We start from the raw sequence: 20,926 nt of genomic DNA on the forward strand, positions 1-20,926 counted from the left end.
CCATTTTAAAATAAAGCTGTAATGTAACAAAATGTGGAAAAGCTAAAGGGGTCTGAATACTTTCCCAACGCACTCTATACATGGTAAAAACAGATAGTTCAAAAATAAATCAAAAGGAACTATGTTTTGAATTGTCTGTCCTATATCTATTTGTTGGCATTAAAGTATTTCCATACTTCCCTTCATTTTTTTAAACTGGTACGGGGTTACCTTGAGGCGAGTTCCGTGAGTCTTGAGGGCATCATACAAAACAACCAACATGTAGGAGTTTGTGAGAGTCGACGGTGTGGTCATAATAGTTTGTAGTCCAAACCGTTCGGATGCTACAGACAGAAGTTTTCCCATCGGAGGTACCAACTTCAGACAAGGCCCGTGAAGCTTGTGGGCATAGAAGACATTGTCATGAAAAGACCGATTTTTGGGATGTCTCCTGGTCTGACAAAAACCGCTGTAGCTCTGCCACCTTCCACCGCAGATGCGACATCGGTGGATGCGGTGGATTGAAATGCAGCCTGTGCCAAAAAATAGCTATCTCTAGCTTAAGGATGGATTTTGATGGGGAGGCCTGTTTTGTCATGGGCAGCCCCATTGAGGGCTTTCACCATTTTTAAATAGTCAACACATTAACATCAACACGCCACAGGATATACCCATTGGACTGGGAGTTTACCTCATAGCCTATGGGATATTCATTGAATATTTCATGGAGGAGGATGGTGAATGTGATCTATATAACATACCAATAGACATACCTTTGTATTCCTCCTTATACCTTCAAACACAGACACAAACTTGAGCAGTTCAGTCATCTGCACCCAATACATCTAGCCTTCAACATAATTCTTATGGCATACATATTTGTACCTCTGTTGATTCACATGCATTGAATTGTGTCCAGTCTCTGTTTTAGAAAGATTTTTGAAAGGATCAATTTAGATCAAAGATAAAACCTTACCTTAAACTGAAATCTTTACATTTTTCTGTTAAGTGGCTGCACCTGCTGTCCTTTCAAATGAAAATCCATGTTTCAGTTGGACAGTTAGGTTCCAGCAAGAACCCCCACCAACTAAGGAGGTTCCTCGGTGAACCCCACCTCCTATGGGGTTCTTGGAAGAACCTTTTGGGGGCCATTTTTGGTGCCAAAAACCCTGATGTTCTTGAAAGAACTTAGAGGATCTTAGAAGAACCCTTGTTGAACCTCTCATTTTTAGAGTGTACAGGGATGTAGTGCCGCCATAGTGCGGGGGAGAATATAACGAGTAAAAATATGTCTGGAAATGTTATTCTAATCAATTCTAAATTAATTCTAGTTAATTACCACAAAATTCTATGAAAACGACACACTAAATAAATATTAAAATAACTAATTCAAGAAGATATATATATGCATATTCCCATGAAAATGATTGACATCATTGATTGACATGCATTTAGGACGTGACGAATTATCATCACCGTTGACAGTGATGTCCTATTTTGAAATTAGGTATGCCTAACTGTCTGGGACGGTATTACAAATAAATATACAAATATACATTTTTCTTGAGACAAAAGGTCTGTGCTTTGGCATAGGCAGATGTTGCAATTGGAGAATGCATTTTATGCCTATTCTACAGTGATATTCAATGGGCTATATCTGTCGGTACAATGATGAGAAATGATGACCTCATAAAGAATTGCTCTCCCCCTAAAACGTTAGGTGAGGGATTGTTGCAGTCACTCATTAGAGCAGTTCATAGACTGCTTACAGGGTAAGGGAAACAATATCAAAACACATACATTACATCTAAAAGGTTACTACCTTTAATAAACTACAAGTGATGTTGTCCAAATACTTATGACTTCATCAAAATGTGGGGGGAGACTTTATTCATAAGGTGTATTCATTTATGAAAACTGTTTTGGTTACTTCATGATTCCTTACGTGTTATTTCATGATGTCTTCACTATTATTTTACAATGTAGAACATTGTAAAATATAGAAAAACCCTTGAATGAATATCTAAAACATTTGACCGGTACTGTATACGGACGGGTAAGATAGTCTGGATAGCTACATTTTCAGATATTACGCGTTTCTAATTTAGTCAGAAAGTCACTTCATTTCAAAGTTATAGTGTACTGTTAGCTTGCTGGTTGTTCAGCTACCTGCTGATTCACACAGTGTTCATTTAGCTAGCTTGCTACATTTCTAAACAATAGACTCCACCATGAAAGTAACAATTTCAATAGATTGTTTGACGAATATACAAACGCTCAACACCCATTGAATATGGCCGGTGACAGTAAACATTGTCAAAAAAGCATAATTCAATTGTTGCCAGCAGCACAGTTGTAGTCACCAACGCTCTGGATAACATGAAAACAGCCCAACTAGCTCTGCTAGGCCGAGTAAAGTGGTCAGAGTGGGGTGCTCTCTCATCATGTGTCTGGAAGTAGTTAGCAAGCTAGCCAACGCTAGAGGAGCGCTGTCTACTTCCCGGTGACGCCCAGTCATGTGTGTAGGCCTGTCCCCTCTACATCGACTTCAAGAACGTGGTTCTGGCAGGTCTACATCATCCCACCGCAAGGCTACCTGGCCACCTCCTGCCACGGAAAGTGCCTGTTACCGCTGAGCGGCACCAACCACACCATCCTGCAGACACTTTTTTGCTGGGGTCTCAGGACTTTTAAGGTTAACTTGAAGAAAGTGGGTGGTTGGTGGAGTATATTTAAGGAAAGGTTTGTTTGCAATGTTTTGTGCTTCATTTGTTTTCTATCACTCATAATAAAACCCTTATATTCAGTGAGTCTCCTGTAATGAAAAGGCGTTGGTATTATTCAGACAGATGGTCTTTTCTCAGTTTGATACAGAAACACTTTTCACCTGACATAGAATGTACAGATAGAAATTCACTTTATAGAACAGACATACTTCTCTTTCATATAGAATGAGTCATATTATACCTGTCAGTCACAGATTGGGAACTATACTGCCATCCTATGGCCACTGCACATACTGAAAACAATCCCTGCCCACTGGGCACAGACGTCAATTCAATGTCTACTCCATGTTGTTTCAAAAAGAAACAAAGCTGATTCAACAAGTTTGTGCCCAGTGTGTTTAAAGCTCTGCAGAAAAACTGTTTTTAAACTGGGCTTTTTACTCCAGCATTTTGGACATGCCCCCCTCATTTGAAGAGAGTCATACGTTTTTGGAAAACTTCACTTGCAGTGTATTAAAGGTATTGACCCTTTAAATGTAATGTTCAGTTAAATTATATATTTAGATATTGGTTCCATTACCGTGTAAGCAGTCTATGAACTGCTCTAATGATTGACTGCAACCCACACTTTGGTTTTGGTAGTCACTGCCAACAGACAAGAATGTCATCATTTTCAGACAAACACATTACTTAATAAGTCAGCACACTACTACAACAGTGTGACTGTTTTGGAATAAAATGTTCAATATATTTCCTTTAACATCCTCTGTGTTGTTTGCTTATTGTTTAACCATTGATATGTTCTGGGTCGTTTTGAGACCTTATGTGTCATCAGGTAGTACTGGAATATCTATCAATAGCATGTCCATCTTCTTGTGATAAAATACACTGGTCACTGTTCAACACATTTATAAAGTCTAGTCTTCACTTTAGATTAGGGGAAAAACTACTTCACTAAGTATTACATTTATTACACTGTTCAAAACATTTATAAAGTATTAAGAAAGTATGAATAGTCCTCACTTTAGATTAGAGACTGCAAAACTACTTTACTAATGATTAGTACATGGTTTATAAATTAATTCATTAAACATCTTCTGGAGGACCTTATGATTCACTATTACAGATTATAAAAGTTGTTTATAAATGTGTGAATAACTAACTTACTAAAACAAATGTGAGAGTAATGATACATGAATGATTAATAAACTATTTACTAATCCATTATACATTCTTTATTACAAAGTGTTATTATAAAGTCTTACTAATCTCTATATTCATTCTGACTCCACATCATCTGAGAGCTGCTCTGGTGTGACCCCTGACCTGGCAGCAGTGATGTAATGAGAGTGGTGGTAGTGAGAGAAGTGGTAGTGTTCATACCCAGTATGTTTAGGTTAAAGTGTCTGCTGTGGTTTCCTGAGCTGTTGTGTTGAATCATTAGTGTATAGAGTAGTTATTTATACATGTAATAATACCTAACTGACTAACATTTAACAAATGTGGAAGTAATGATAAATAAATGGTGAGCAAACTGTAAATGCCTTACAAATGGTTTATTACTGAATGCTATTATAAAGTGTTACCCAGAGTTGCATATTCTTAAATTTGACCATCAACTACTTACACAATACACCATAGAGTTATACTTGGATGTTATCTGATATCATGCATATTGTACATTTAAATGTTACTGCACTTGTTGAAGTGAGCCACTAGACACTAGAAGGGCAATTCCAGTCCTCGGTGGACTGATTGGTGTCACACTTTTCCCCCATCCCTAGCTAACACATGTACTATGAAAACATTTGTACTATGAACGCCTTAAGTTCAGAGTTAAAATATGTTTAGCTGTCACTTTGAACCATGGATAAAAGAAAGCATAAATGATTGGATTAATTAAGGAATTAACAAGAGGCAGAAAGCCGATGATAACTGATAATAAATTGTCAATTACAAAAGTAAAAAAGAAAACAAACAGAAATGGAATCCAACAATTGAAATAGTTGAAAACAACAATAGAAAGAGTTTTTGCTGCTTTTCTCTCAGACTTATTTGCCCGTATAGTTTTAACACCAGACACATTGGCAGACTCTTTTGAAAAAACATTTCTGGCCTGTGATCTGGCCACCACAAAGATTTTCATATAAAGTGTCATAATAATAGAACACGGGACAACCATTGTAATTACAAGGTCGATGATATTAACCCAGATTAACCCTTCAACAATAAAACATTCTTTCAAACACCTACTGGGTACCTGTACATTGACAAAGTTTTTTACAATAGCAGCACGGTAGATGACACAACAACACCAGGTAATAGATATACAACACATCATTCTTGTTGTTGTTATTTTAGAGTGGTACAATAAGGGATCACACACAGCAACATAGCGGTCAATAGATATCAAGACCAAATTACCCAGAGATAAAGAAGTACATAAAAAAGTAATGTAGATCTGAAACACACAGAAATATTCTCCAAAACCCCAGCATGTTTCCATTAATGCTACAGTCACTACTGGTATCACAATCAGTCCCACCAGTAGATCTGACACAGCCAGAGAGAGGATGAGCAGGTTGGTTGGAGTGTGGAGCTGCTTGAAGTGAGAGATGGAGATGATCACCAGTAGGTTCAAAAATACTGTAACTGCTGAAATCAATGAGAAGAAGATGTACAGTGTTATATAGATAGATGGTGATAGCAAAGCCTTTCTGCAAGAAGAGTTTCTGTCTTGAAAACAGTATTGAACATCTTCATATTTCTCCATTTGTAACAAATGCTGAGGTCCTGCTGCTCCTGCTTGGTTCTGTGTGTGACCTTCTCATGTCCGCCTTTTGACTAACTCTGAGCTCTGCCTCTCTATTTATCCCTGAGCTACTGACACTCCTCCCAGGAGCCTCTCTGTGCACATCCACATCAACACACACTAACAAACGGTTAGATAAACAAATAATTTGTGAAAGCATGATGTAATGTATGACAGGATTGGATGTTGCTGTGCCCAGCTGGCCTGTCATTCAGCCTTACTGACAGTCAGAGATGATAGAAAAGGTACATTTACTCAACTGAGCATTTTAATATGGAAAATATAGTATTGGTGAGGTCACTCAAAGGCTATTACATGGGAAACTGTGTAAGACTAAATGTTTTGGGCGATGTCAGAGCTCATTTTGGACCATAAGCCACAAGCTCAGGAATTTTTTAAAATGTATTTTATTTTTTTACCTTTTTTTAACCAGGCAAGTCAGTTAAGAACATATTCTTATTTTCAATGATGGCCTGGGAACAATAGGTTATCTACCTGTTCAGGGGCAGAACGACAGATTTGTACCTTGTCGGCTCGGGGGTTTGAACTCGCAACCTTCCGGTTACTAAGTCCAACGCTCTAACCACTAGGCTACGCTGCCGCCCCGGCATGATGGCACGCCACAAGTCAGCTGGTCAGTGTGTAGGAAGGTTGACAGTAGGGAAGTTGATGAGATAGTATAAGTTTATGGTGTACATGCTAATAGCAAATCAAAATAGTGGCATTCCATAGGAACATTCCATAGACTATAAAAATGTTGATCTGAACTGAATTATTATTACATCACTTGTCTGAGACGCTGAATTCCGACTCCACTTTGTCTCTATACTGACATTTTGCCTGTTTGTGCCACACCCTGATCTGTTTCACCTGTCTTTGTGATTATGTCCACCCCCCTCCAGGTGTCTCCCTTCTTCCTCATTATCCTCTGTGTATTTATACCTGTGTTTCCTGTCTGTCTGTGCCAGTTCATCTTGTTTGTTCAAATCAAATATATTTATTTATAAAGCCCTTCTTACATCAGCTGATGCCACAAAGTGCTGTACAGAAACCCAGCCTAAAACCCCAAACAGCAAGCAATGCAGGGTGGCTAGGAAAAACTCCCTAGAAATGCCAAAACATAGGAAGAAACCTAGAGAGGAACCAGGCTATGAGGGGTGGCCAGTCCTCTTCTGGCTGTGCCGGTGGAGATTATAACAGTACATGGCCATGATGTTCAAATGTTCATAAATGACCAGCATGGTCAAATAATAATAATCACTGTAGTTGTCGAGGGTGCAACAAGTCAGCACCTCAGGAGTAAATGTCAGTTTTCTTTTCATAGCCGATCATTGAGAGTATCTCCACCGCTCCTGCTGTTTCTAGAGAGTTGAAAACAGCAGGTCTGGGACAAGTAGCACGTCCGGTCAACAGGTCAGGGTTCCATATCCGCAGGCAGAACAGTTGAAACTGGAGCAGCAGCACGGGAGGTGGACTGGGGACAGCAAGGAGTCATCATGCCAGGTAGTCCTGAGGCATGGTTATATGACAGGTCCTCAGAGAGAGAGAAAGAAAGAAAGAAAGAGAGAAAGAGAGAGCATACCTAAATTCACACAGGACACCAGATAAGACAGGAGAAATACTTCAGATATAACAGACTGACCCTAGCCTCCCAACACATATACTACTGCAGCATAAATACTGGAGGCTGAGACAGGAGGGGTCAGGAGTGGATACATAAGTTGTTTCTAAACTGAAAAACAGATACAGTGCATTCGGAAATTAATCAGAGCCCTTGACTTTTTCCACATGTTCTTACATTAAAGCCCTATTCTGAAAAATGTTTAATTATTTTTTTCCTCCTAATCAATCTACTCACAATACACCATCATGACTGTAAGAATATTTAAAGATAATACACAACACAGAGGACTAACGGTCAAGAGGAAATCAACGATCAATGGAAATAGTGTTTTTCTGTAATAGGGAGTTAATGATCATTGGGTCAGAGACATGGAAAGATTTTGTCTGGGCGTTGAGCCTGAAACTGGATACCTGTTATGTGGCTATTGGCCCAGTTTTATTGCAAGACATTCTAATTGGTCAACCACAGGTTAGGGTTGGGTTATAAAACAACATCCTCTCTTTGTTCTGTGGAGAGAATCACTGAGGACAGGGGAGAATGAACATCTACCTCTCAGCATAACATCTATGATTTGTCCTCTTTGAATAAACCTATTTCCTCCCCTTGATTTGTTTTGTGGTCTGTGTTATTGAAGAGTAACATCAACTTCTAACCTGATGAAGAAAAAAATGGTTTTATGTTTTTGGCAAATTTATAAAACATTTAAAACTGAAATTTACATAAGTATTCAGACCCTTTACTCAGTACCTTGTTGAAGCACCTTTGGCAGCGATTACAGGGTATGACGCTACATGCTTGGCACACCTGTATTAGGGGTGTTTATCCCATTTTGCTCTGCAGATCCTCCCAAGCTCATTCAGGTTGAATGGGCAGCGTCGCTGCACAGCTATTTTCAGGATTCTCCATAGATGTTCTATCGGCTTTAAGCCGATGGCAGAGCAAGTTAAGGACATTCAGGGACCTGTCCCGAAGCCACTCTTGAGTTGTCTTGGCTATGTGCTTAGGGTCATTGTCCTGATGTTAGGTGAACTATCGCCCCAGTCTGAGGTCCTGAGCGCTCTGGAGCAGGTTTAATCAAAGATCTCTCTTTAATTTGCTCCATTCATCTTTCCCTCAGTCCTGACTAGTCTCCCAGTCCTTGCCACTGAAAAACATCCCCACAGCATGATTCCTCCACCACCATGCTTCACCACAGGGATGGGGCCAGGTTTCCTCAAAACGTGACAATTGGCGTTCAGAGCAAAGAGTTCAATCTTGGTATCATCAGACCAGAGAATCTTGATCAAGGCCCTTCTCCCCCGATTGCTCAGTTTGGCCGGACGGCCAGCTATAGGAAGAGTCTTTGTGGTATTCCCCAGATCTGTGCCTTGACACAATCCTGTCTCGGCGCACTACGGACAATTCCTTCGACTTCATGGATTGGTTTCTGCTCTGACATGCACTGTCAACTGTCAACTCATGTCCAATCAATTGAATATACCACATGTGGACTCCAATCAAGTTGTAGAAACATCAAGGATCATCAATGGAAACAGGATGCACCTTAGCTCAATTTCATGTCTCATACCAAAGGGTCTGAATACTTATGTAAGTATTTCTGTTTTTATTAATACCTGCAAATTTACAAAAATTAACGGTTTATGGGGTATTGTGTGTAGATTGATGAGAGAAAATAAATACAAAATAATAATTAATACATTTTCGAATAATGCTGTAACGTAACAAAATGTGGAAAAAGTCAAGGGGTATGAATACTGCTTAGAGTGTCACAATCGTCATAATGATTGGACCAAGGCGCAGCGTGAGTAGAGTTCTCACCAAACAAAACAATAAAACACAAACAAAACTAATAATAGTTCCAACATGCAACTATCCATAGACAAGATCCCACAAATCACAAATGAGGAATTGGCTGCCTAAATATGATCCCCAATCAGAGACAACGATAAACAGCCAATCTCTGATTGGGAACCATACCAGGCCAACATAAACCATTAATCACCTAGATGACCCACCCTAGTCACTATCACGCCCCAACCAACAGAGAATAAACAGCTCTCTATGGTCAGGGCTTGACATACATAGTTACAGTCAATTTAAACTAATTCATTAGTCCTATGGATTTCACATGATTGGGAATACAAATATATATATGTTGGTCAAAGACATACAAAAGTCTAGGGACACTCCTTCAAATTAGTGGATCTGGCTATTTCAGCCACACCCGTTGCTGATAGTTAAAGAACTCGATCACACAGCCATGCAATCTCCATAGCCAAACATTGGCAGTAGAATGGGCTAAATGAAGAGCGAAGTGACTTTCAACGTGGCACCGTCATAGGATGCCACCTTTCCAACAAGTCAGTTCGTCAAATTTCTGCCCTGCTAGAGCTACCCCGTTCAACTGTAAGTGCTGTTATTGTTCAATGGAAACATCTAGGAGCAACAATGTCACAGCCACGAAGTGGTAGGACACACAAGCTCACAGACCTGGGAAGGCAGGAACTCTGTCCTCGGCTACAACACTCACTACCGAGTTCCAGACTGCCTCTGGAAGCAACGTCAGCATAATAACTGTTCGTCAGGAGTGTTACAAATCCCTTTTGGCCCGACAGTCTAGGGGGATGGAAATGAGACCCGTAACATAACTCATGCAAATTATTATTGTGACAAAGTAAAAGTGTGAACGAAATAACCACGACAACAGAAATCTACTGTCAAACTCCAGGTTTATTTATAAACACACAGTAATGGGGGGGGCAGGAAAAGGGGCTGAGCTGGACCCAAGGAAAGAAACAATAAATATACAAAAACACCCCTAAGCTAGACTAGCCTACTTTAACAACAGCTAACTAACTAACCAAAAATACAGTGGGTGGTCCGCCCAGTTCTAACTAGTGTATTTAACAAAGTTCACCTACGGGTAGTGTATGCCCATGGGCGACTTGTCTTGGTTTCCCCCTTTTCCCACCAGCAACAAACAAACACCATAACCAAAAACAATACTCACAGGTGATGACAAAGGGCTATGGAGGTGCTCAAACAAAAAGAGGTTAAGACACAAAGCAAGAGTGAAACACAGAGATCTACAGACATGGCATTTACAGAGAGATTGAGCTCTAGAGCAAACAAATGATGGGGTTTTTAAACCATGGGGAAGGAACTGTGATAGGGTAGGAAATAGGAGGAGGTGTGTCTTCTGATTGATGATTGATTGTTGACTGATTGGGGAGTGATGAGAGAAAAGAAACACACACACAGGATACACACACAAGATAACTGTATCCGTAACAAGGAGCTTCATGAAAGGGTTTCCATTGCCGTGCAGCAGCACACAGTCCTAAAATCACCATGCACAATGCCTCGTGTGGCTCGTGTGATGTAAAGCACGCCACCATTGGACTTTGTAGCAGTGAAAAAGGAATTCTCTGGAGTGACAAATCTGGATTTGGCACTTGACAGTTTTGGGGTTTGCCAAAAGGCACATTAAGTACTCTTAGACCATGAGAAACAAGATTCTCTGGTCTGATGATACCAAGATTGAACTCTTGCTCTGAATGCCAAGCTTCACGTTTGGAGGAAACGTGGCGGATGCCATGAGAACGCTTCCTGCCCCAATGCGTAGTTGCAACTGTATAGTTTGGTGGAGGAAGGAAAATTATCTGGGGCTGTTTTTCATGGTTTGAGCATGACCCCTTAGATACATTGAAGGGAAATCTTAACACTACAGCATACAATGACATTCTAGACTTTGTTTCAACAGTTTGGGGAAAGCCATTTCCTGTAACAGCATGAAAATGCCCCTGTGCACAAAGTGAGGTCCATTCAGCAATAGGTTTGTCAAGATAGGTGTGGAAGAACCTGACTGGCCTACACAGAGCCCTGACCTCGACCACATCGAAAACCTTTGGTATGAATTGGAACGCCGACTGCAAGTCAGGCCTAATCGGCAAAATATTGTATGATGCAAAAGGCATCATCAAACTGCATGATGATGTGGCCGGTGAGACTTTGATTCTTGAAAGTCAAATATCTTGAAAAGTTGACATGAGACACTCAAATCATTTTGGGACTGTATCAACAGTGGACTAGTAAAAAAAAAACTAAAGATAGTTTTTGAGTGTAATTTCCCTTTAAGGGCATAATCGCTAACCTCTAGGCAACTCCACACAATTAGCCACAACCCAGGGTCAGTGATGCAGCACCAACCCGGGCTGCAATCGATGTGACACATTACTGCAAAACTCACATATGTGCTCTAAAGAAGATAACACAGCCATCTACACAAGGAGTACAGCCTGGAGGTACATGGTACGTAAACAACAACCTCAGAATACTACAACATGTAGGTGTGTGTGTGTGTGTTTTAATACACAGTATGTGTGTTTTGTCCCTCCAGTTTCCCCATTATCTGTGGTCAGAACTAGGTCCCAGAACATGTGATTGTGGTGGTGAACAACCCTGTGTATCTAACCTGTGACATCCCTCTTCCTGTTATCACCTGGCTGAACGATGGAAACACAACAGAGCAGGAGACCGCAGCGGACACTTCAACCTCAACATATTGGTTATGAAAACTACTACTACTCTCACTACCACTACTCTCACTACCACTACTCTCACTACATCACTGCTGCCTGGTCAGGGGTCACACCAGAGTCTTTTGGCATGTAAGATATGTCTATATTGACCCTGGATCATATTATATATGTGTTGATCCTGGATCATGCCCCATGAAATCAGGATGTGCCAACTCAGAGAGGCCATGTATAAAACATTTAATTTCAGTTCTGTACTTGTGAAAATGTCTTGTTATTTTTCAAAAACACTATTGAAAGGGTGTAGACTTGAGACTTGAGTGAGGTTAGGGAGGTTAAGTCTGAAAACCTACCTCTTCATGAGTCTCTTGATTAATGCAACCCCCTATCTGGTAATTGATTAGATGGAAAATGTGTAGCAGAGGTGAGTTAGACTCATGCTCTCATGATGAGGTAGCCCTGCCTGGTACTTCTAAATCAGTGTCAAACTCAGGCCAGGAAGGACTTTTCTCTTGGACTATTGGTTAAGATGTTGGTTTTCCACTCAGGATACCACAGAGTCTCAATTCAGAGGTGGAGTTCTTTACCTGTGCATGGAATACTAGTTTAGGGGTGAGGGTTGTACTGAGGCTGAGGCCTAATGGAAGTTGTACTCACCCAAATGACAATAGAGCTGTACTTAGGTTCACTACAGGTTTGAATGTTTATGCTGTATTGGGGCCTTATTAGGGCCCTGGAGGAATTTGTGTGTCTCCAACACCTTTAATTGGTAGAATTCCTTAGAGTTTATGACCTCATTGTTCCAGAACCTTGCATACAGGTGATAACAGGACCCCCTCGTGTCAGAAACTTAACCAAGTTAAACTAACATCATTAAAGAGTTGCACAGTAGAGACAATATAGTCCCAGTGACATCAGTCACAGTGCACAGGTTGAGTTTTGCTGATGCTCTCTAAGAATTATTCAGAGGTGAAATATGTATTTTTGTCTGTCATTTAGCAGACGCTCTTATCCAGAGCGACTTACAAGAACAATTAGGGTTGAGTGCCTTGCTCAAGGGCACATCGACAGATTTTTCACCTAGTCGGCTCCGGGATTTGAAACACTGACCTCTCTCTTACTGGCCCAACATTTAAACAGCTAGGCTACCTGGCACCAGATTTTGAGAGTTTGCTTTGATTGATCTTGTATATATTGTATGTTCATGTTTACAAGGCTTCCTTATAAATGAAACCTTGGTCTCAATGGTGACCCACCCTGTATGAATACATTAAATAAAAATGACAGTGTATTAGATGTGTTTGTGTTTGACACCTTTAATTGGTAGAGTGATATAAGTGTCATTATGACAGAGCCCTGCATGTTTTGAATAATATGTGAATATGTAAATGTGTGACTTGTGTACTAGCGTTACAGTTTTCCGTGCAGCATGTAATATACTGTGTTGTGTTTGTGCATTTTTATGCTCTCTGATGTCTCTAAATGAATTTCCATGCAAATGGACAATAAATTATATGGGAATATAGTGCTAAAAGAACCCTCTGGAATCTGACAGAAAAACAACAAACTAGATGAAAAATATAAAAAATGGAAGTTTATTGGTCACATACACAGATCTGCAGGTGTTATGGGAGGTGCAGCAAACTGATTTTGTTGCTAGATCCAACAGTGCAGTAGAATGTCTCTACACAAATGATCAAAACAAGAAATCAATAAATATATATTTTATGTTCATACTTATTTACAGTAGCAGATACAGTGGGGCCTGAAGGGATTGACAGCATTGATACAGATAAATAATGACTGTATAAAATAAGTAATTTAAAAAGTAGTGTAATTATATTATTTTATACTCATGCAATTGCTCAGTGATTTTTGTTTTCTCCCAAAAAGGTAAGGGTAAAAATTATTGACACCTTTTAAAGATTCTTACAAATAAAGTAGTCAAAAGGTCACTATTTTGTCCCATATTCCTTGCATGCAATGACTACATCAAGCTCGTGACTCTACAAACTTGCTGGATGCATTTGCAGTTTGTTGTTTTGAGGCTGCTGTCACCACCCAACTCAGCCCACACCCCCACAAGAAGCCAGCATTCACCTAAGGAAGATGAGTTGCCTACACACCTCTCTCATCTAAGAGACCACCAGCTCTGCTCCAGGCCTCCTCAGTGCTCAGGGAGTGACCACACCCTCACATGTTGGGAGCTGAAGAAGGAATATGAGTTCCTACATCATGAGCAGCAAGAGATGAGGAGGGCGTACTCAGGAGGGCGTACTCTAGGCCCTCCCAGCCTGAGTCACCGCCACTGGAGCTCCAGTACCACCGCTACTCTCCTGACCACCACAGCTCTAGGCCTGCCCGGCTGGAGCTCTGGTACCGCCGCTACTCTCCTGACCACCACAGCTCTAGTCCTCCCCGACTGGAGCTCTGGTACCGCCGCTACCCTCCTGACCACCACAGCTCTAGTCCTCCCCGACTGGAGCTCTGGTACCACCGCTACTCTCCTGACCACCACAGCTCTAGGCCTCCCCGACTGGAGCTCTGGTACCGCCGCTACTCTCCTGACCACCACAGCTCTAGTCCTCCCCGACTGGAGCTCTGGTACCGCCGCTACCCTCCTGACCACCACAGCTCTAGTCCTCCCCGACTGGAGCTCTGGTACCGCCGCTACTCTCCTGACCACCACAGCTCTAGGCCTCCCCGACTGGAGCTCTGATACCGCCGCTACTCTCCTGACCACCACAGCTCTAGGCCTCCCCGACTGGAGCTCTGGTACCGCCGCTACTCTCCTGACCACCACAGCTCTAGGCCTCCCCGACTGGAGCTCTGGTACCGCTGCTACTCTCCTGACCACCACAGCTCTAGGCCTCCCCGACTGGAGCAAAATTCACTCTCATAAGAGTGCCATCACTGCCGGTACTACCCGAGTCGGCCAGGCTACTTCCAAGAGACGCTACTCCAGGACCTCCCAGCCTGAGCGCTCACCATCTCCACGTGACCATTGGGACCCCCACTACATCCCGATGGCCCAGCAATTTAACAGATCTTCGTCGCTGCAGGCCCCCCGGCTGGAGTCTAAGTTGTGTCTGCCAGAACGTCGGCACTGCCACCTCCCTCCGAGGTGATCCAGCCACTCTCCCGACTGACGTCCCTCCAGGCCCCCCCCCGGCCAGAGGCAGAGGAGCGTCAGGTCCACTTCTGCTCCCCAGAGCATCCTAGCTACAAAGTATATGAAATCCAGAGAGCACAGTCCTCTACACCAAGGTCTGCACCCTTCTCAGCCAGCTCCTCGACTAGCCAGAGTTAAGGAGACTCCCGCTCCACATTAGAGTTACAGTTTCGGACATTCCTGGCAGGTGTAAAGTGACCAGGCTTTGAGTGTCCTGCCCCTCAAGTAAGTCCAGTGTATCCTGCATCCATGTTAGGTTTAGAGTTCAGTCCCTTCTGGGTAGGTTTACAGATCCCTTCCTTCCTTGAAGGGTCAGAGTTCCCCTCCTTCCTGGTTCCCTTCCTTCCCAGTAGAGTCAGGCATATAGTCCCATGCCATCCAAGTAGGCAAAGTATGTTCTGACCCTCAAGTAGGTCTAGTGTATCCTGCCATGCTAGGCCATAAATTAGATGCCCCGTTTGCAGGTCTGCAGTCTCGTGCCCAGCTCAGATCGCAGCCCCTTACCTTAGTTGTTTGGCAGTTCCCTATCCCAACAGGCTTTGAGCCCCCTGCCATGCTAGGCCATAAGTTAGCTTCTCCATTTGCAGGTCTGCAGTCTCCTGCCCTGCCCAGATTGCAGAACATCTACCTTAGTTGTTAGGCAGTTGCCAATCCCAACAGGGTTAGAGCATCTTGCCTTACTAGTCCCAAAGTTTGATGTTTTAGGTTCTCAGTCTCCAGGCATAGTCATCCAACAGCTACTTATCCCACCATGCTAAGCCACTGTGCTAGGTTCTAAGTCCTCAACCCTTTTCAGCCCTTAGTCTCTAGCACTAGGTCATTGGTCTCCAGCTGCGCAAGGTCATTGGTCTCCAACTATACTAGGGCCCGCAAGCTGACATGAGGCGTGCCATCATGTGTCCTGAGGTTTTGGATTATGGTCCAAACTGAGCTCTGACATCGCCCAAAATAGTTCGTCTTACACAGTTTAAAATGTAAAATAGCCTTTGAGAGACCAAAACATCACCCATGCTATATTTTCCTCATTAAAATGCTCAGTTGAGTAAATGTACCTTTTCTCTCATCGCTAACGATCAGTCAGGCTGAAGGAAAGGCTAGGTGGGCACAGCAACATCCAATCCTGTCATACATTACACAAGGCTTTCACAAATTATTTGTTTATCCAACCATTTGTACCTTTGTGTGTTCACTTGTTTTGTGTGTCCACATGTTTTGTTGTGGCTGTGGCTGTGTGCTGTGTGTGTGTGTGTGTGTGTGTGTGTGTGTGTGTGTGTGTGTGTGTGTGTGTGTGTGTGTGTGTGTGTGTGTGTGTGTGTGTGTGTGTGTGTGTGTGTGTGTGTGTGTGTGTAGGAGGATAATTTCTGTCAGTAACTCAGGGATAAATAGAGAGGCAGAGCTCAGAGTTTGTCAGAAGGCGGACCTGACAGGGTCACACACAGGACCAAGCAGGAGCAGGACTTCCAGCATTTTTACTTTTTATTACAAATAGAGAAACATAAAGATGTTCAATACTGTTTTCAACACAGACTCTCTTCTTGCAGAAAGGCTTTGCAATCAACATCATTCTATATAACACTGTACATCTTCTCATTGATTTCAGCAGTTACAGTATTTTTGAACCTACTGGTGATCATCTCCATCTCTCACTTCAAGCAGCTCCACACTACAACCAACCTGCTCATCCTCTCTCTGGCTGCGTCAGATCTACTGGTGGGACTGATTGTCATACCAGTAATGACTGTAGCAATAATGGAACCATGCTGGGGTTTTGGGGAATATTTCTGTGTGTTTCAGATCTACATTGCTTGTTTTTGTACATCTTTATCTCTGGGCAATTTGGTCTTGATATCTATAGACGGCTATGTTGCTGTGTGTTATCCTTTAATGTACCACTCTAAAATAACAACGACAAAAATCACGTGTTGTATTTCCATCACCTAGTGTTGTTGTATCATATACCGTGCTTTTGAGCTGCAAGAGTCTCCCGTCTGTCCTGAGCTGCCAGAGTCTCCCGTCTGTCCAGAGTTGCCAGAGTCTCCCGTCTGTCCTGATTGCCAGAGCTGCCAGTCTGTCCTGAGCTGCCAGAGCCGCCAGTCTGTCCTGAGCTGCCAGAGCCTCCAGTCTGTCCTGAGCCGTCAGTCAGCCAGGAGCTGCCAGAACCGTCAGTCAGCCAGGACCTGCCAGAGCCGTCAGTTAGCCAGGAGCTGCCAGAGCCATCAGTCAGCCAGGAGCTGCCAGAGCCGTCAGTCTGCCAGGAGCTGCCAGAGCCGTCAGTTAGCCAGGAGCTGCCAGAGCCATCAGTCAGCCAGGAGCTGCCAGAGCCGTCAGTCAGCCAGGAGCTGCTAGAGCCGTCAGTCAGCCAGGAGCTGCCAGAGCCGCCTGTCACGCCGGCAATGCCAGAATCGCCCTTCACTCCGGAGCTGACGGAGTCTCCCGCCTGTCCGGAGCTGCCGGAGTCTCCCGCCTGTCTGGCGCTGCAGGAATCTCCCGTCCATTCGGGACCCATTGCTAGGGTCCCCAGTCTGAGGTCGGCGGCGGGGGTCGCCGCTCGTAAGAGGCCATGGGGGCGGTTGAGGAGGCGGACAAAAACTATGGTGAAGTGGGGTCCACTTCTCGCGCCAGAGTCGCCACCGTAGACAGACGCCCACCCAGACCCTCCCCTATAGGTTCAGGTTTTGCGGCCGGAGTCCGCACCTTTGGGGGAAGGTACTGTCACGTTCTGACCTTAGTTCCTTTGTTTTGTCTTTGTTAAGTATGTTCAGGGCGTGATTTGCGGTGGGCAGTCTATGTTTGTTTTTCTATGTTGGTTTCTGTGTTCGGCCTAGTATGGTTCGCAATCAGAGGCAGGTGTCGTTAGTTGTCTCTGATTGAGAATCATTCTTAGGTAGCCTTTTTCACCTGTGTTTCGTGGGTGTTTGTCTTCCATGTCAGTGTTTGTCGCCACACGGGACTGTTTCGTTTATTCACGTTATTTGTTTTGTTCCAGTGTTCTGTTGTGTTTGATTAAACATTATGATATATTATCGAATAGATATTTGAAAAATACCTTGAGGATTGATTATAAAAAACGTTTGCCATGTTGCTGTCGATATTATGGATCTAATTTGGAATATTTTTCGGCATTGTCGTGACCGCAGTTGCCGGTGGATTTCTCAACCAAACGTGAAGAACAAAAGGAGGTATTTCGGCTATAAAAATAATCTTTATGCGACAAAATGAACATTTGCTGTCTAACTGGGAGTCTCTTGAGTGAAAACATCCGAAGCTCATCAAAGGTAAACGATTTAATTTGATTGCTTTTCTGATTTTCATGACCAAGTTGCCTAATGCTAGCTGGACATAATGCTATGCTAGGCTATCGATAAACGTATACAAATGCTTGTCTTGCTTTGGCTGTAAAGCATAATTTCAAAATCTGAGATGACAGGGTGATTAACAAAAGGCTAAGCTGTGTTTCACTATATTTCACTTGTGATTTCTTGAATCCGAATATTTTCTAGTAATATTTTTGTCCGTTGCGTTATGCTAATTAGTGTCAGATGATGGCAATTCTCCCGGATCCGGGAGGGGTAGTTATAAGAGGTATTTGTGAATTAAATGTTAGATATATTTCCTTAAACATCCTGTCTTGTGTTCGTATTATGATAACACTGTCACGCCTACTCCCACTAACCAACGGTCCTGGCAACCCACATTGCACACACCTGGCATTCATCGTTGCACACACCTGGACTTAATCACCACCCTGACTACTCTCCTTTTATACAACAACCAGTAGCCCCATTAATCAGGCAGTAATGGTTTTGTTCACCTTCAGTATGCGTCCCCCGTTTTCTTTATCTGCTTTTTCTCGTCATTAAACTTACCTTCTGTTCCTGACTCCTTGCGTGTACATTACAGAATACTGCCGTAGAAAATATGGAAGCAGCAGAAGATAACAGCATCTTCCAATGTCACGCCCTGACCTGAGAGAGCCTTTTTATGTCTCTATTTTGGTTGGGTCAGGGTGTGATTTGGGTGGGCATTGTATGTTTTCTTTTCTATGTTTCTTTATTTCTATGTTTTGGCCAGGTTTGGCTCTCAATCAGGGAGATCGTTGTCTCTGATTGGAAACCATACTTAGGCAGCCCTAAGGTTGCCATTGATTTCAGCAGTTACAGTATTTTTGAACCTACTGGTGATCATCTCCATCTCTCACTTCAAGCAGCTCCACACTCCAACAAACCTGCTCATTCTCTCTCTGGCTGCGTCAGATCTCCTGGTGGGACTGATTGTGATACCAGTAATGACTGTAGCAATAATGGAACCATGCTGGGGTTTTGGAGAATATTTCTGTGTGTTTCATTTCTACATTACTTTTTTATGTACTACTTTATCGCTTGGCAATTTGGTCTTGATATCTATTGACCGCTATGTTGCTGTGTGTGATCCCTTATTGTACCACTCTAAAATAACAATAACAGGAACTATCTGTTGTATATCCATCACCTGGTGTTGTTGCAGCATATACGATGCTGTTATTATACAAAACTTTGTAAATGTACAGACACCCAGTAGGTGTTTGACAGAATGTGTTATTGTTGAAGGAATAACCTGGGTTAATATAATTTACGTTGTATTTATAATGGTTGTCCCTTGCTCTATTATTATAACACTTTATATGAAAATCTTTGTGGTGGCCAGATCACAGGCCAGAAAGGTATTTTCAAAAGAGGCTGCCAGTGTGTCTGGTGTTAAAACTGTACAGGCAAATAAGTCTGAGAGAAAAGCAGCAAAAACTCTAGGTATTGTTGTTTTCACCTATCTCCTTTCTTGGATTCCATCTCTATTTATTTACTTTGTTTTATCTGTTATAGGTGATCATTTAATATCATATTTCACCAGCTATCTGGCACTTTTTAATTCCTTAATGAATCCAATAATTTATGCTTTCTTTTATCCATGGTTCAAAGTGACAGCTAAACTTATTTTAACTTTGAAGATAAGACATTTATAGTTCCTATAATATGATTCACTAGTTCAGCAAACATCGGTTTGATATGGTTTAATACAATTGTTGTAATTATTTCATGTAACTATACACTGACATTACTTATCTCAGTGTTGTCATGATAGATACATGTGGTGTTGATACAGAATGATTTGTCTGGATTGGATTGGAATGAATTGGAGAAGGCATAAGCTTGGTTTAGAAAAAACATTGTAGTCATTGTGGATTGTGTACTCCAAATACCTAAGGCTGTGGTTGTTCCATGTTACTTAATGATAAATAGTATGTAAGTGTTCTAATAGTACATTTTGAGGACTTTGAGTCATTCTGTATGTTGTTCAACATCCCCCTCTAGTGGCTCAATTGTGACACAACGTCTTCATCAAGTGAAGTAAAGTTCACATGTACATTACTTCATGATATCAGATAACGTCCAGGTCTTAATAAATTCTGTATTGTATAAGTAGTTGATGGTAAATGGTAAGAATATGAAATTGTGTATACACTGAATAATAACATTCAGTAATAAACCATTTGTTAGGAATTTACAGTTTGCTCACCTTATTCATTTCACATGTGTTAAGTGTTAGTCAGTTAGGTATTCTCAAATGTATAAATAACTACTATATGCATTAGTGATTAAGCGCAACAGCGCAGGTGACCACAGCAGGCACTTCAACTTCAACATACTGGTAATGAACAGTACCACTACTCTCACTACATCGCTCTCACTACATCACTGCTGCCAGGTCAGGGGTCACACCAGAGCAGCTCTCTCAGATGCTGTGGAGTCAGAATGAATGTAGAGATTGGTAACACTTTATAATAACACTTTGTAATAAATCATTTATAATGATTATTCCGACTCCACAACAATAATGTCTCATTACCACCACATTTATCTTGTAAGATGGTTATTCATACATTAATAAACAACTTTTATGGTATGTACAATTGTTGTAATTGCTTCTTTGATTTAACAATACACTGACATTACTTATCTCAGTGTTCTCATCAAAAGATACATGTGGTGTTGATTCAGAATGATTTGGATGGATTGGATTTGAAGGACTTGGAGAAGGCAT

General features: G+C 42.1%; 2 protein-coding genes across 2 annotated transcripts; one reads left to right on the forward strand and one right to left on the reverse strand.

Annotated features, from left to right (window-relative positions):
• Positions 1–4,423: 4,423 nt before the first annotated feature.
• On the reverse strand, positions 4,424–5,508 carry LOC121840954 (trace amine-associated receptor 13c-like). Its single transcript, XM_042306335.1, has one exon. The coding sequence runs from the start codon at positions 5,476–5,478 to the stop codon at positions 4,519–4,521; it is 960 nt and encodes a 319-aa protein (XP_042162269.1). The 5' UTR covers positions 5,479–5,508; the 3' UTR covers positions 4,424–4,518.
• An 11,903-nt stretch (positions 5,509–17,411) lies between these two features.
• Positions 17,412–19,847, forward strand: LOC121840970 (trace amine-associated receptor 7a-like). The gene is made up of 2 exons (XM_042306374.1): positions 17,412–17,483; positions 18,975–19,847. Exons 1-2 carry the CDS (start codon positions 17,412–17,414, stop codon positions 19,845–19,847), a joined length of 945 nt encoding a protein of 314 aa, XP_042162308.1.
• The last annotated feature ends 1,079 nt before the right edge of the window (positions 19,848–20,926 follow it).

The sequence above is a fragment of the Oncorhynchus tshawytscha genome, linkage group LG26 (assembly GCF_018296145.1).
Source record: "Oncorhynchus tshawytscha isolate Ot180627B linkage group LG26, Otsh_v2.0, whole genome shotgun sequence".
In the NCBI taxonomy this organism is placed as follows: Eukaryota; Metazoa; Chordata; class Actinopteri; order Salmoniformes; family Salmonidae; genus Oncorhynchus; species Oncorhynchus tshawytscha.